Source organism: Hemicordylus capensis, chromosome 5 (genome assembly GCF_027244095.1).
Source record: "Hemicordylus capensis ecotype Gifberg chromosome 5, rHemCap1.1.pri, whole genome shotgun sequence".
Classification (NCBI taxonomy): Eukaryota; Metazoa; Chordata; class Lepidosauria; order Squamata; family Cordylidae; genus Hemicordylus; species Hemicordylus capensis.
In genome coordinates this window covers 62,197,501-62,213,066 of record NC_069661.1, presented here as the reverse complement: position 1 = coordinate 62,213,066, position 15,566 = coordinate 62,197,501, and the positions used below count along the sequence as shown (strand labels likewise).

The 15,566-nt window shown below is 41.5% G+C and overlaps 1 protein-coding gene across 4 annotated transcripts in view; it reads right to left on the bottom strand.

The window, feature by feature from the left end:
* Positions 1-1,783: 1,783 nt before the first annotated feature.
* ARHGAP10 (Rho GTPase activating protein 10) overlaps positions 1,784-15,566 on the bottom strand; it is a 207,914-nt gene continuing 194,131 nt past the window's right edge. For all 4 annotated transcript variants that reach the window (XM_053254179.1, XM_053254181.1, XM_053254180.1 and 1 more), the window contains one exon: positions 1,784-3,413. In XM_053254179.1, the coding sequence (XP_053110154.1) occupies positions 3,325-3,413 (89 nt within the window). In that variant the 3' untranslated portion in view covers positions 1,784-3,324. The remainder of the gene's footprint in view (positions 3,414-15,566) is intronic.

Genomic DNA, 15,566 nt, shown 5'->3' with positions numbered 1-15,566 from the left:
GAGTGACTGGTAATTATCCTCTTCTTCAGGACAAGGAGAAGTGTGTATACAAAAAACACCTCTGGCACATGTGGCCTAACTACCCCAAATGAACACTAAGAATTAACTATTTGTCTGGATAGCTATATCCCAGTTGTGTTCCTTGGGCACACTATCACATGACAAAATTGGCAAGACTCAGAGAGACTTGACAGTAGTTCACTTGCATGTGTGAGTACGCATACGTACGTGTCCATTGCCCTTGCAATCACTGAAAAAGAAGAGGACCTGTTTTCCATTATATTACTGCACAAGCATCTGCACTGTTTTTTGGTTACATCTCCAACTGTTCAATTATCTCCCAAGTAGAATCACCTTAGAGCTATCTGGCAAAGATTATAGCCTCAGACACAAAGAACTATATTAAATGCCCCACAGCCTGGGCGAGTTCCAGTTGGACCAGGGAAGTAGCACTACATTGGATTACAACTGCTCCATCTGGAAAGAATTTGTGCATACTCCGAGGGCCTTCTAGTTCTGGGCCAAAGATTCAGATGAAGTTTATTACGAGGCCAGAAAATAAGCAGAAACAAAAATAAAAAAATGGACAATGATTGGCAGTTAAACCTTCTCATTAAAGAAGTTAGTGTGGACTGCTTTTCAATCAGATTTTAGGTAGACAAAGCTTGCTAGTAGTGAACATCTTGTACACTTAAAATGCATATTTATTTAAATGTTACATGCAATCTTAAAGTAGACAAAGATTTGCTGACAGATTGCTTCATTAAAATGGCTTATTTTGCTTTATTGGATAAACTACTAGGATATACAGGCTGTGAAATTCAATTTTTTGGACTTTGAGTTTGGAGAGTTGGGTTTAAATCCCACCTCTTACATATATATACAGAGCAGCTGGTTTTCCAAATAGAAAACAATGGGTGTAATCGTGCTTCCTTACGTGTGTTGGGAAGAATGTTAACAACTTTGTATATGGGAATCTTCGTGTGAAGAGAGGGAAATGTGCAGCATCTCTTTCCTAGCAGTAGCTAATACTGCTAGTAGTATCTCTTTCCTAGTAGTAGCAAATACAAGTTAATGATCCAGTGTATATATTCTGCTGCTCACATGGTATACATGTAGTTTCTATGGTCTAGAATGCAGATATGAGCTCTAATCCAGCAAACTCAATCTGCATGCTGACGGAAGCTTCGCTGCTTGGGTCAGGTCACATGTATGCAAAAAAGATACTGCTTGGACAACATGCACCAAGGGATGTGCATGTAGCAATATGTATTAGGTCCCTTTAACTAAAGGCTGCTAAGGTAATAATTACACCTATTTCTTATAGGTGATAATGACTATATCAAAGCTGATTGCCATTGTCAGAGCTGACCACAGTAACCATTTATTTGGCTGGGATGCACAGACAGATGGTTGTGTACAGCAGTAGGCAGCACAGGATCTGTGTGGATAGGAAAATATTTGAAGCAAATAACACACAATACAAATAAGAAAAGCTAGGGCTTTTGAACTACTTTCCTTTGGTTGATCAACTGGCATCATGTTACCCAACTATCCCAACTGCTTTCAGTAGTGTACTCAAGTAAGGTACTGCATAGTTTCAACGTGAACTTGATCTGGGGTTAATTCACATATGCAGGATCTTCATTCCCTTGCTGTAGCATCAAGTGATGGCTGGCATAAGTGTGTCAACTCAAAACACAACACTTTCAATAGAGATGGTTCACCTATTTGGCTGGGGATCAGTGAGTGAGCAAGTGATATACACGGAAACATGAACCAGTCAGAGTTCTCCTGTTCCACAATCTCTATTATAAGAATAAAGACTTCTTTTTATATATAAAAGGAGTGCTGTTTTTATGTCTCTGGTCATAGCAAGCAGATAATACATGTGAAAAATTGCACCACAGGTTAACAGTATACGGCAGAAAAATGAAGCTCTTCTTTCAACATCATATTACTATGACGTTAAGCTTGAAAGCTTTCCCACTCTTCTGATGGACTGCTAGAAAGAAGCAGTGACTAGCTTATCCCTGATTATGCACAAAGTTTTGTAAATAACGAAGGCCCAAAGTAGATGTGGATGGCATGCAGTGAGATGTGCTTTTCATACTTCAAAACAACAACAACAAAAACCACCCTCCCAAACACACAAAAGAACCCAAAGTAGTCTCAGGAGACTATGAGTTTAAAAAAAGAAAAATGGGGAAGAGAAAAATAAGAGAAATGTTGCCTAACATTTTCCCTTCTAATGATTTCTGTTCAAAATCCCCTGCTCCTCCACCAGCTCCTTTGCCATTGGTGGCATAAAGAGAGAGGTGCCCCCTGGGTGTAACAGCATTGAGAAGGAGTATTTCAGATCAACAAACAGCTGCAGGAGAAAGGGTGAAGCACCTACCCCTTCATTCACCATGTGTACCTCTGAATTCTGGAGTTCCTTTTGGTTGAAAAACTAAGTATTGCAGGGAGTAAGGGTAAATAAAATGTACACAACTGCATATCACATCTAGTTTGGGTCTAAGTAAAAGTGAATTTCAAGCAACAGATGATCAGAAACTGTAAACACACTTCCCATAGTACAGCTGATAATTACATGAACAGTAAATAAGATTATTTTAGTTGTGTTTACATTCAGCTGAAAGAAAAATCTATGGAGCCCAGAGGCTCATATATGTACTTTTAAATATATTATCAATGAAGTCACACACATCATATGGATTCATCTGCATACTGTGGGCATTTGAAATTTTTCATTTTCTTCTTTCAATCTGTAGCTTTCAATCAATGGTTATTCCAGTTAAACTGCTCCATTTTAAAAAAAGGGTGGGGGTCGGGGAACCTCACAATTAATGCTGGAATAGCCCTATTGATACCACCATTACACCAGTTTAAGCAGTTAGTGTCGACTTATCAGTATAAATGACTTTTTTAAACAGGCTTTTTCAAAACTAGAAAATGTTTCGACAAATCACTTCAATTTTAAAAATACAAGGACAGAGAAAACAGTTTTTACAATCTTCTTTTAACAGGTGGCCGATATGTGAATCAACCAAGTCATTCATATATATATTGATTATATAGATTATTCTTTACAACGTACTATTTATAAAATTGTCAGTCCTTCCCCCCCTCCCCCAATATAAAATTATATGAATCACACTGTGTAATTCCTATTTGGCAAATTGTTAAGTCTTTACATAAGATGCAGGTCTTCATCTCATTGTCAGGTTCTTCACCGATTAAAAGCATTTGAAGCCAAGAGAAGCAACTGTATCAAAAATCCATGGATACCATGTACACCTTTCTGGGCATTCAATGCAAGAATTAAAGAAACTGGACATAGTTTTGGGGGATAAGTCCTCTCTTCCCATCCAGAGTTCCCTCAAGCCATCCAGGTTCTCGTGAAAAATGCACTGCAAAAAAGGAGGAGGAAAAAACCAAATTGATAGTCAATCATTCAGCTTTAATCCATTAAACCAGTGGTTCCCAATCTGGGGGCCTCAGATGTTGCTGAACTACAATTCCCATCAGCCCCAGTTACAATTTATTGTGGCTGGGGGTGATGGGAGTTTTAGTTCAGCAACATCTGGAGGCCCCCAGGTTGGGAACTCTTGCATTAAACTATCCAGAAAACCTTCAACCAGCTACTTAGGTAAGTAACACAGAGATGAGTCTTTTGAACCTCTTCTTATTTTGGTAGTGCTGCTGCTTAATGAACTACAGACTTCTCTGAGGGCCCAACTATGCATTACATGTAGTTGCAGGATATGTTTTTACAATAATTTTTTTTGTCCAAGGAAAAGCACTGTTGGAAGGCTGGAATACTGAGTGAAAGGCTGGTGGTGGGTAAAAAATGCCTGCCTAACCCTAAATCAGATCATCCGGGGACTTGGACTGAGTTGTCAGCAATATGCAGATGACACTCAGCTCTATCTCTCCTTGTCACCTGATCCTAGGGAGGCAGTGGATGTTCTGAATCGGGGGTTGGAGGCCGTGATGGGTTGGATGTGGTCTAATAAACTGAAATTGAATCCAGACAAGACGGAGGTAATGTTGGTCAGTAGGATAGCCAACCAGGATGAGGAGATTTTACCAGTTCTGGATGGGGTTGCACTCCCCTTGAAGGAGCAAGTACGCAGCTTGGGGGTATTACTGGACCCAGCTCTGCTTTTGGAAGCTCAGGTGGAGGCGGTGGCCAGGGGTGCCTTTACACGGCTTCGGCTAGTTCGCAAGCTGCATCCCTTTCTCGAGAAGGCAGATCTGGCCACAGTTACCCATGCCTTAGTCAAGTCACGGCTGGATTACTGTAACGTGCTCTATGGGTCTGCCCTTGAAGAATATCCAGAAACTGCAGCTAGTGCAAAACGCGGCAGCTAGGGTTTTATCTGGAGCTGCCCAGTGGGAGCACATCACACCCATTTTAAAGGAGCTGCACTGGCTACCAGTTTGTTTCTGGGTCCAGTTTAAGGTGCCGTTTTTGACCTTTAAAGCCCTTAACGGTTTGGGCCCTGGATACCTGAGGGACCGCCTGTTCCCAAGGGTTGCTGCCCGTTTGACGAGGTCATCTGAGGGGACTCTGCTCTGGGTGCCGACAATGAGGGAGGCTTGGCTGTCGTGCATGGGGGACAGCACCTTCTCTGTTGCTGCCTCCAGACTCTGGAATGCTCTACTGGTGGCTATTCGCTTCTCAGTCCCCATCACAGCTTTTTAAAAAAGTGTAAAATCTTGGCTTTTTGCAGAGGCATTTATTTGATTCTCTGCTGCTGCTCTTTATACTCTGTATTGCTTTTATGCTTTTGTTTTAAATTTTTAATCAGATTTGTTTAATATTTTTCGCTTAATATTTTAATTGTGTCTTTTTTACCCTCTTGTTTTTAAATTTTGCTGTAAACCACCTTGGGATTGTTTTAATGAAAGGCAATATATAAATTCAATGATCGATAAATAAATAAATGAATAAATAAATAAATCAGACCTCATACCTGCTTTCCCACTGCAGGGGGAAAGGTACTGGGACCTTTTACTACTTCAGCCACTCTGAAGATGAAGATTATATAGGGAAAGAAATGCCCTTCTTTTGGCGGCAGCAGAGTGGAGATGGCCGGGTGTTGGCTCTTCTAAAGGCACGTGGGTCACAAGAGCCATCAAAAACCAGTGACACAAACCTCAAAGAACGTTAAACCACCTATTTATTGAAGGACTCCAGGAGGTTTATGATGTCCGACATGCTTTGAGTAAAATGTTATTTGAGGTTGATGGAGTGGTTCCCCCACCCCTTTTGGAAAGTGGTGCTGCCCTCATTTTTCTGATCACAAGAATAACCAGACTGGCAAGAAACACTTTAAGAGAGGCATTTTAGCATTTGGTAGCAAAACTGATTGCACGCAGCTTTGAAGTGGTTTCTTCAAAGTGCCCGACTGTGGTGCACTGTGGAATACAGCTAGGACTAGACGTATCCCATATTTCACGACAATAAAATCTGCACACAAAACTGAATTTTGTGCGGTAGGAAAGTTATGTACATTATGAAAACCATGTGTATAAATTATTTGCATAATTTAGTCTCTTCATTTATTCATTCATTCGATTTTTATACTTCCCTTCCGAGCTGGCTCAGGGCGGTTTACAATTAAAAAAATCTTGCTAATCACAAGGACTAGCAAAGAGCTCCACAGGGCTGTGAAATCCCAGCCCTTCACACCAGGAAATCCTACTACTGAGCCCTGTCCTGAAACCAGAAAAATCCTACTTTGTTCTCCGCCTGACTCGCTGAGATTTCATCTGGCATGACTGACACACTCTCAAACCTATGGTTGCAGGGCAAGGGCTAGACTATATCAGGTTTTGAATGATAGAATAAGAATAGATATCCGAGTCCTGAATTACTTCAGGTGAACAGGAAAGCACTTGCTCATGTGGGAGCTCCTACATTAAGGACTTTTAAAAAATTTATAACTGCACTGGGGTCTGTTCTTCATATTGTCCAGGAATGCTTGGATTTAGCTGTGTGATACAGAAGCAAATGGGAACTCTTTGCACACAGGAATCTGTTGGATATACCGAGGAGCTTTGAATCATGCTAACTGCTCACCCTTTTTCAAGTTATTAAGATATTTACTAACTCCTGCAATTCAAGCTATTTCTGAAGTATATAGGTAGTACAGCAAACAATGTAGTAACTAGGCACTACAACTGAATTGGTTCATGAGAAGATAGTGAAGCTATGATCTCCCCATAATGCAAGGTGAAGCAAATTCTCTCTTCAGAACTGAACATACAACTTGAAAAAACACAGCAGCAGCAGAACTAGTTGCTGTAGCTTGTAAAAGAAAAAGGGAAAGCTGATTCTCTTGTATCAATCCACCTTTCTAGCACTGGCTGTTTCAAGTGCCAGAAAGCTGAAGAAATTCACTGCTTATGCATATGTTTTAAAAGAAAATGTCAAGGTTGCAAATACATACATTAATCCCTACAGTGTCAAGCTCACAAAATTGATGTCTATAATAATATCAAAATTTGAAACAAACATAGTATATAGTGGGTCTCATTAAAACGTGCCAAATGACTGTTAATTAGCATGCCATTTTATCTTTTGTCATTTTCATTGCATGGTTATAGAGTATGCACACATTCTAAATGGAATGCTCTGGACATAACCAGAAATTGTCTCCATGAAGTTCCACAGCAGCTGTGACCCTGACACATACATATTCACAATATGCACATTCAGAATAATAATTAAGAACAACTACATGCATTGCGGTTCCACCTAATGGCACAGCGGGGAAATGACTTGACTAGCAAGACAGAGATTGCCAGTTCAAATCCCTGCTGGTATGTTTCCCAGACTATGGGAAACAACTAAATCGGACAGCAGTGATATAGGAAGATGCTGAAAGGCATCATCTCATACTGATGGCAATGGTAAACTCCTCCTGTATTCTACCAAAGGCAACCACAGGGCTCTGTGGTTGCCAGGAGTCAACACTGACTCGACAGCACACTTTACCTTTACATGCATTGCACATGAACACGTCCACATACCAAGAATCCCTGATTGTACACTATAAAGTTGACTGAAATCTTTGTCAATGGCAGGATCATTCACCAAATAAATGGCAATGAATAGATTAATCATGTTTGCAAGACAAAGAAGGGGGAAAGAAGGTAAACAGAGGAAGAGTTTGTGTTTAGTTCAGTTGCACATACATAAGCTTAGTATCGGTAGGGGATCAGAACACACTTATTGGTTGTAGGCTGTCGCTCCAGACATATGAGAAGCAACCACCCTCATTTTCCAAAACAAGATTAACATTTATATGCACATGCCAACTTGTTAGTGTCATGGGTACAATGTAAGTATAGATCCCAATTGGTTCAATTCAGGGCCAATTTTGGACATGTGAAAATGCCATGTGACCTATTTCAGTCATATGCTTATCCAATGGTACAGCGTAGAATCTTCAGTTTCAGAATCAGATTTAACCTCCCCTTTGTGTTTATCCCAGGCACATGTGTCACCCCAACTATACTGTGTCTGGCTAAACACAATCCTACTTTACAAATTTATTTTATTTATTCCACTTACAGACAAAAGTGAGACACTGTAGAGTAGACACACAGAGGTTCAAATCAATGGGCTTAAACCATGAAACACTATGATGGATTGTGGTGTCTGTGTGTATCATTACATATATGACTTTTGATATGTTAACTAAAATCTTTACACTGCACAAGTCTATTAGACTTCCATTTTAATTACTTAAGCTATTTTAGTCCCACTAAAGTTGGTGGTGCAGAGGTAATTTTAAAACAAACAGGCAATACTACTGCTTGATGTCTGTTGGATATCTCCAGAATACATGGTTTGGGGACTGCAATCATATTAGCTTGCAGAACAAGTCAGCCTCTCTGCTGCTATAATTATGTAAGCTTTAACAATCTAACTTAAGTCAGCCATCATAAAAAGAGTCTATTAAGATACATAAATGTTCCTCAGAATTAACATATTTTTAAACAAATAGCAAAGGCCTTCATGCCTTTGATTTACTGAACTAAGATAAATATGCCCTTTTACTTCACTGAGCTGCACTATTTACTGGCAGTATATTTTTAAACCTATAAATATCTACCCTGTATTTACCACAGAGAAAGCAGGGAGAACGAATTCACCTTTTCTTCATACATACACAACTTTCTGCACGTACACATCCTCTCTTTTTCTCTGTCAGTGCCCTCCTCCCTCTCCTACCCACCCAAGGCTGGCATCACAGGCAGTCCAGGTTGAACATGAGCATGTGCATCCAGTATCTCTGCTATTTAAATTGGACATCCTCTCCAAGAACGTCCATGAGAAAGCTTTACCTTTAAGAGGCATTGGTAGTATAAAGCAGAAGAGCAACCTGTTGGCTAGAAAGACAAGAGCATCCCGGGGAGCAAGGAAGAACCACCTTTTCACTGGCCTGGTTCACACAATTATTTGAATCTAGATTTAAAGTCGGTAATCAAGTAATCCAAGATACTCTAGAAGATATTCCCTGCTTGCAAGAACCTTTAGTACGAGAAGATGAAATTAGATCAGAACTCCGGTCATTACCAAGTCGGAAGGCTACAGGAATTGATGAAATAGCTATAGAAATATGGCAAGCAACAGAAGAAGAATCAGTCAAAGCTCTAACCAAACTATGCCAGTAAATTTGGAGAATAACATAGTGGCCAACAGATTGGAAGACGTCAGTCTACATACTCATACCAAAGAAAGGAGACTTAACAGATCGCGCAAACAATCACACAATATCCTTAATTTCACATGCTAGCAAAATAATGCTCAGGATCATCCAACACAGATTAGAGCCCTACGTGGAAAGGGAAATGCCAGATGTTCAAGCTGGTTTCAGAAAAGGCCGACGAACAAGAGACATCACTGCTGATGCATGCTGGATAATTGAGAAAGCCAAAGAATACCAGAAAGAAGTCAACATGTGCTTTACTGACTACAGAAAAGCCTTCGATTACATCAACCATGTCAAGTTGTGGAATATCCTTAGGAAAATGGGCATCCCAGAACATCTCATTGTTCTCATGGGAAACATACACAAGACAGGAAGCCACAGTCCAGATGGAACATGGTGAAACAGACTGGTTCCAGATCGGCAAAGGAGTAAAACAAGGCTGTCTAGTTTCTCCTTTATTTAATTTATATGGTGAGCATATACTGAGAGAAGCTGGATTGGAAGAAGATGGAGCATAGTTTTAAAGTTGGAGGAAGAAACATCAATAACCTGTGCTACGCTAATGACACCACTCTGATTGCTGAGAATGCGAAGAATGATCTGCAAGCTCTAGTAATGAAGGTCAAGAAACATAGTGAAAAAATGAGACTACAATTAAATGTAAAGAACACTAAACTAATGACAACGGGTACAGCAATCAGCCTCAGAATAGACAACGAAGTCATTGAAGTGGTGGATAGCTTCTACCTTCAACAGTAAAGGATCCAGCAGTCAAGAAATACGCCACAGACTAGCACTTGGTAGGGTTGCAATGAAGGCCTTGAAAAGGATATTTAGATGCTGTGACGTGTCTACACCTTCAAAGATTAGAATCGTTCGGACAATGGTTTCCCCTGCAACACTCTATGGACGCGAAAGCTGGACCTTGAAGAAGCAAGATAGAAAAAGCATTGACACTTTTGAACTTTGGTGCTTGAGAAGACTTTTGAGGATACCATGGACAGCCAGGAAAACAAACAAATGGATCATAGAACAATCCAGAATTTTCTCTCAAGGCACAAATGACCAGGCTCAAACTATCATACTTTGAACACATTATGTGAAGACCCAGCTCCCTTGAGAAGTCTATAATGCTGGGGAAAGTTGAAGGAAAGAGAAGAAGACAACCCACAACAAGGTGGATGGACTTGATTATGACAGCAATGAATGCACCACTGAGAGACCTTAAAGGCCAAGTTGAAGACAGATCATCCTGGAGAGAATCTATCTATGTGGCTGCTAAGAGAACACTGACTTGATGGCACTTAATCAATCAACCAGCATTTGCATGACTGTTTGAATCATGCTAATATTAGCATGCCAATATTACCGATTGAAGCTTGTACCCCAAAATGAATCTGAGATTCTCACCTTGCCATGGATTCACATGATTGTGCTAATGTCAGTTACTGACTTTAAACCTAGATTCAAACTATTGTGTGAACCAATGCACTATATGATTTACATCAGAAGTTTCCTACTTGGAAAAAATTGCTTGGAAAAACCATGAACCACTTGCTGAAAGGCAGTCCAATACTCCGTTCTACTCCTCTTCCCCTCCTGTGGCATCTCTGTGAACCATCAGCTCTAGTGTCCAATCAGCAAATTCTGGATCTGTTACTGGATCTAGTCTCTGCCATTCTCTTCTTCCCCTTGAACTGAATCCAGACCACATTCATCCTGCCCTGGAAGTATGTGGTGAAATCAGCCAGCTGGAAATGGGGAATGGAACATTTCTTGATTCCAGTGCCAAAGTCCCCATTTTAAAATAGGAAAGACAAAAGAGGGGAAGGGACAGCGGGCGGAGCGGGGGAGAAGGTGGGGGTAGTAGTAGAAGAAAAGAAATCCTCCTTCATGGAAGTGGCACCTCATGTCAGACACTAATTTAACAGTTATTTTAATGGTTGATACTAACAGTATGTCAATTTGATTGATGTACTGTCAACTCTGATAGTGAAAGTTATTGGTAGAGTAGCAGAAATGATGTGTTATTATCTTAATTCTTCATTTAAGGGCTTATTAAGGCATATGGGAATTTAAACTGAGCAATGAATGGATTCCATGCTGTCTGAGCGCAGTCTAAGTGCAGAAGCAGGTAGGCAGGGGGAACAGAGGCAGAGGAGATGACATTCTGAAGGACTTTCAGAAGACAAGGGAGCAAAAAGTGGCTTAATCCATTTAGTAAACATGAGAGCATAACTAACTATTTTCTCTGACAATGAAAGTTTTTGCTATGCTTTGTGTGGAATAGAGACGACCACTGTGCCATTCAGAACTGAAACCTCTTCAGGCTCTGCCCCTCCTCCCCAATGTCAGAAGGTGGATGAGAAAGTGGGGGTTTTTATATAGCATAAATCTGTTTCAAGGAGGAGAGGCATTTAATGTCCACCCCCCCACCCAAGCTCTGCAAAAACAGCAGAAATGAACTCTCCCTAGGGAGAGGTGCCCCAATCTCTCAAACCAGACTGGAACAAAAAGCAGGAACTTGCTGCCCAATTCATTGTAGGCTTGCTCAAAATCAAGTCCTCCTAAACTCAATGGGCCTTACTACCACGTCAGTGTGCACTGGACTGCCGCCTTGGTGTCACAGCAGAAAAATGCCTGAAAACAGCTAATTCAGGGTTAAGAATCATTGGGGGGAAGTTTGAAAATAAAACTGCAAGTATCATAATGCCATTGTATAGATCTTTAGTACAGCCTCATATTCTGTGCACCATTCTTGAGGAGGATGCTGTGGAGATGCAGATGATGCCGAACAGGGCAACTAACAGAACATTCTCATGTGGAGACTACTGCAGCATGGCCCCATCCCACACCATGCAGGTCACATCAGAAGCCCTAGGCCCCAAGGCGGGGGGAGGGGTGCGAAAGAGCATGACCTTCTACCCCACACTGCCCCAGGCTTTCTGATCATGAATTTTAGTTGGCGGGGGGGCGGGATCTCAAGAGTGAGATGGCTTAATAAAAATAATAGTGAAGACAGAAACGCAGTCAGCACAATACAAACAGGAGGGGCAGTTGGAGGGAGAGGCAGTGGAGGCAGGGAGAAGTGCTACCAAACAGCATCTAGCAGGTGTGTGTAGTTCCCACCTCTCTCCCTAGAGTATCAGCATAAAGGGCTTACGAACATAGGAAACTGCCATATACTGAGTCAGACCACTGGTCTATCTAGCTCAGTATTGTCCTCACAGACTGGCAGCGGCTTCTCCAAGGTTGAAGGCAGGAATCTCTCTCAGCCCTATCTTGGAGAAGCCAGGGAGGGAACTTGAAACCTTCTGCTCTTCCCAGAGCGGCTCCATCCCCTAAGGGGAAGATCTTACAGTGCTCACACATCAAGTCTCCCATTCAGATGCAACCAGGGCAGACCCTGATTAGCTATGAGAACAAGTCATGCTTGCTACCACAAGACCAGCTCTCCTCTCTTTGTTGGTGGCGGCGGCAGTGCTAGTAATAGAGAAGGGGTAGGGTCCCTTCTCCAAGTCCATCTCAGCATCTGTTGTGTGATCTGTATAATCCTTCTCTTGCCCTTCATTACTTTCCTTTGTCTTGCTGAGTGGCACTTTTCAAAGCCAAGGATGAGTATATTCTGCAGCAAAGGGAGCAAATTAATGGTTTTAGGTGCACAAAAGCATCAGGTAGGCTGAAAATGTGAGTGGGTGCCTAATTAGTCAGGACCTGAGAGGAGGAAGCAGCCTGCGCTTTCCCCTTCTTAGGAAAAATGACACAAGTCATGACCTGCCTGAAAATGTTCTGTAGAATTCCAGCGCTGTGACCCGCGTGCTTCAACAGACGTTCTTGTACATAGATTTGTCTAGAAGGGTTCTTCTTGGACGTGCTAAGAAACCTAACCCTTGCAGTAAATTAATCTTGCTTTTAAGAGAAGGCTTTGAAGAGGCTAAACATTTAGATAATTCCTCTTATCACACTTGATTCAGACACATTCAGACACATTTTGCCTGTAAGGTAGCTTCTGACAGGAAGCATCTACACAAGGTATGCTTTCCTAATAGTAAATACACAGGCCAGGTGGGTGGAAAGAAAGGGGGAAGAAAAGGTGCGGGGAGAGATCCAATTTTTTTTCATCTCCTGAAACAAGAATAATAATATCTGGGGCAATCTTGTTCAATGAAATGTGTCTCTGCAGGTTTGCAAACAACAGGTTTGATACATATTGCTGCTTTCTTTCCTCTCTGCCCTTTCTTCATGCAGTAAAATAGCTGTTTCTGGGTTCTTTACCCGCCTCAACTTGTTTAAAAAATGAGAAGAACATTGCCAAGGCTTGGGGTGATGAAGAGATTAAGTTCCTGAGAAACTTTCCTGACATGTATTTTTGGGATAATAGAGTAACACCAGTAGGGTGCACTATGGAAGAAAGGGGTCATATTTAGATTATAACTTTTAAAAAATAGGTTTCTTGAGGTGTTCAGCTGTGCAGCTTTTCTGGCTCACATGAACCTAACTGGAAATGTACAACATAGAATACTTTCTTCCAAAATACAGATGGGGAAATTCCGACCTTTAATCTTAAAACTAGATCACCTTCCTTTTGTTCTGTCTATGGCTCTAATCCAGCTGATTTCAGCTTCAAAGCCAAGAATGTTGTTAAGTAGAAGTGAAATTCCTAGAAGACAGGGGTGCGCCTGACTCAAGTTTTCCTGAAAGATGAGCATGGTAGTAGAAGCTCTGATAGTAGTTAATGGCTGTGATTATCATTAGATCTCTGAGAAAGGAGAGAACTTTAGTGGTAGAGTACACACTTTGTATCCAGAAGGCCCCATGTTCAATCCCTAGATAAGGCTGGGAAAGAATTCTGACAAACTCTGGAGAGACACTGCCTAGACTCAGTACAAGTCAATGGTCAGACTCCGTATAAGATAGCTTTGTATGTTCATATGTTCATAGAGCACATGGCTCTATGAAGCCACAACACATCTCCTTGACAACAATTAACTGGAGAAAAGAAACAATCTGTATTCAGCTACCACAATTAGATAAAAATAATGCTGTTTCCAGAAACAGATCCTAAAACCCCTCCCAATAACTGCAGTGCAAGATATTGTTTAAGTCGTTTTTACTGCGGCTTCTGTGTGATCGTTTTTACTGTCACGATCGTTTTTACTGCGGCTTCTCTGTGTTTTTATCTGTTATCTGTTGTCGTGTTTTTATGCTTGTTTATATGTTTTTAGCTCGATGTTTTTATTGCTTGATGTTTTTACTGCTTTTATTGTATGTTTTAATTTTTGTAAACCGCCTTGGGGTTTTCTTTTAATGAAAGGCGGTATAGAAATGTAAAAATAAATAAATAAATAAATAAAATAAAGTCTCCTTGCCCCCACAAGCAGCAGCCAACACAATGGAGTAGAGGGTGAGGAAACTTGCAGCACAATGACACCATGTCACATATTTTGTTTCACTAAAAGTTGTCAAGCGGGGGCGGGGAGGAGAATGAGATGCAGGGCTGCTGTCTTCCACAGAAACGGTGTACATAAAGTCTCATTCTGGCGGAGTGTAAGGGAATGCACATGCCAGTTTATGTGGGCATAAACATGTGTAAACAACAGCTAACACATTAGCATATTGTTATTTCTAAGCTGTCTACCAGTTTACAATTGGCAAAAGATAGAGATAAAGCCTCAAGCATAGGAATTCTTAGCTTTTTCTATTTTATCAAGCTCAAAGAACAGACATAAGGAGTGAATTTCTGTTTATCTTTAGCAGAGAGTAAGTGTGTAGAGGCTATTTGTGTGAGAGTTTTGAACAAGGTGCTTTGGGTCATAACTAATCAGAAAGGATTCTGCCCTCTGTTCAATTAAACTAGAGTCCTCTTGTAAAAGCAAGCTGCTGCACTACAGGAGATAGCTTTCAGACAGTGGCTGAAGGAGAGAATTAAATGGACAGTGTCCACTTCACAGTGGCTTATGGCTATTGCAGACTTCAAGTCCTCCTGAGTGTAGCTTCCACCTTAAAACTCCTGAGGCTCAGGCCTCATACACTGAAGTTGAAATGAACACCCAACAGATATTTCTGTTGCTTGCAGCATTTTATTATTACTGCCTCATTGCCTCCTGTTGCCCCATTATCAACAGTGCTTCGGCTTTCTGCCACTGTTGCCTCAGCCTTGGACTTGGCCTGATCCTTCCTCGACAAAGCATGCTTCACTTCTCTTGCCACCTCCTCCACTCATCCTTCTGTCCCTTCAGTTGTCTCCTCTGGGAATTCTGGATCCATTGTTGTCTTTTAAGTTCCTCCTCTGCTCTTCTTTCATCTTCCTTAACAAAAGCCCCTGCTCTTACTATCGTCTTTCTAACCAATCCATTCCTATGCCTACTTTACTTCCCCCACCCCATCCACCTTATCCCTTGGACACTAGGCCCATTCACATGTTATATTCAACACTCGTACAACAAGTGTACTCGGGTACAGTCATTATGCTGAATGCAGGTGCAGAAGTACACTTCCAATTAGGGACGTGCATGGACTACACAAGGCATCCATGCATGTGTGGACACCATTTGCGTTGTCAGCATGGTGTTGCTGACCCTGCAAATGGCACCCGCGCATGCACAGGTGCACTGTGTGTGCTCGTGCCACACGGGGATTCTTGGGATGCGCACCACTCCAGCAGGAAGCTGCATGGGGCTGTTTCTTAAAGCTCCTGGGCCCCACTCCTGAACTGTGCTCGAACTGCAGTCCGTGTACATCCCCTACTTCCTATCTGTAGCACGCATTTGAAGGGCCTGTATCCAGGTTTACTTTCAAAATGAACACAGGTACAGTCATTCACACAAACATGTG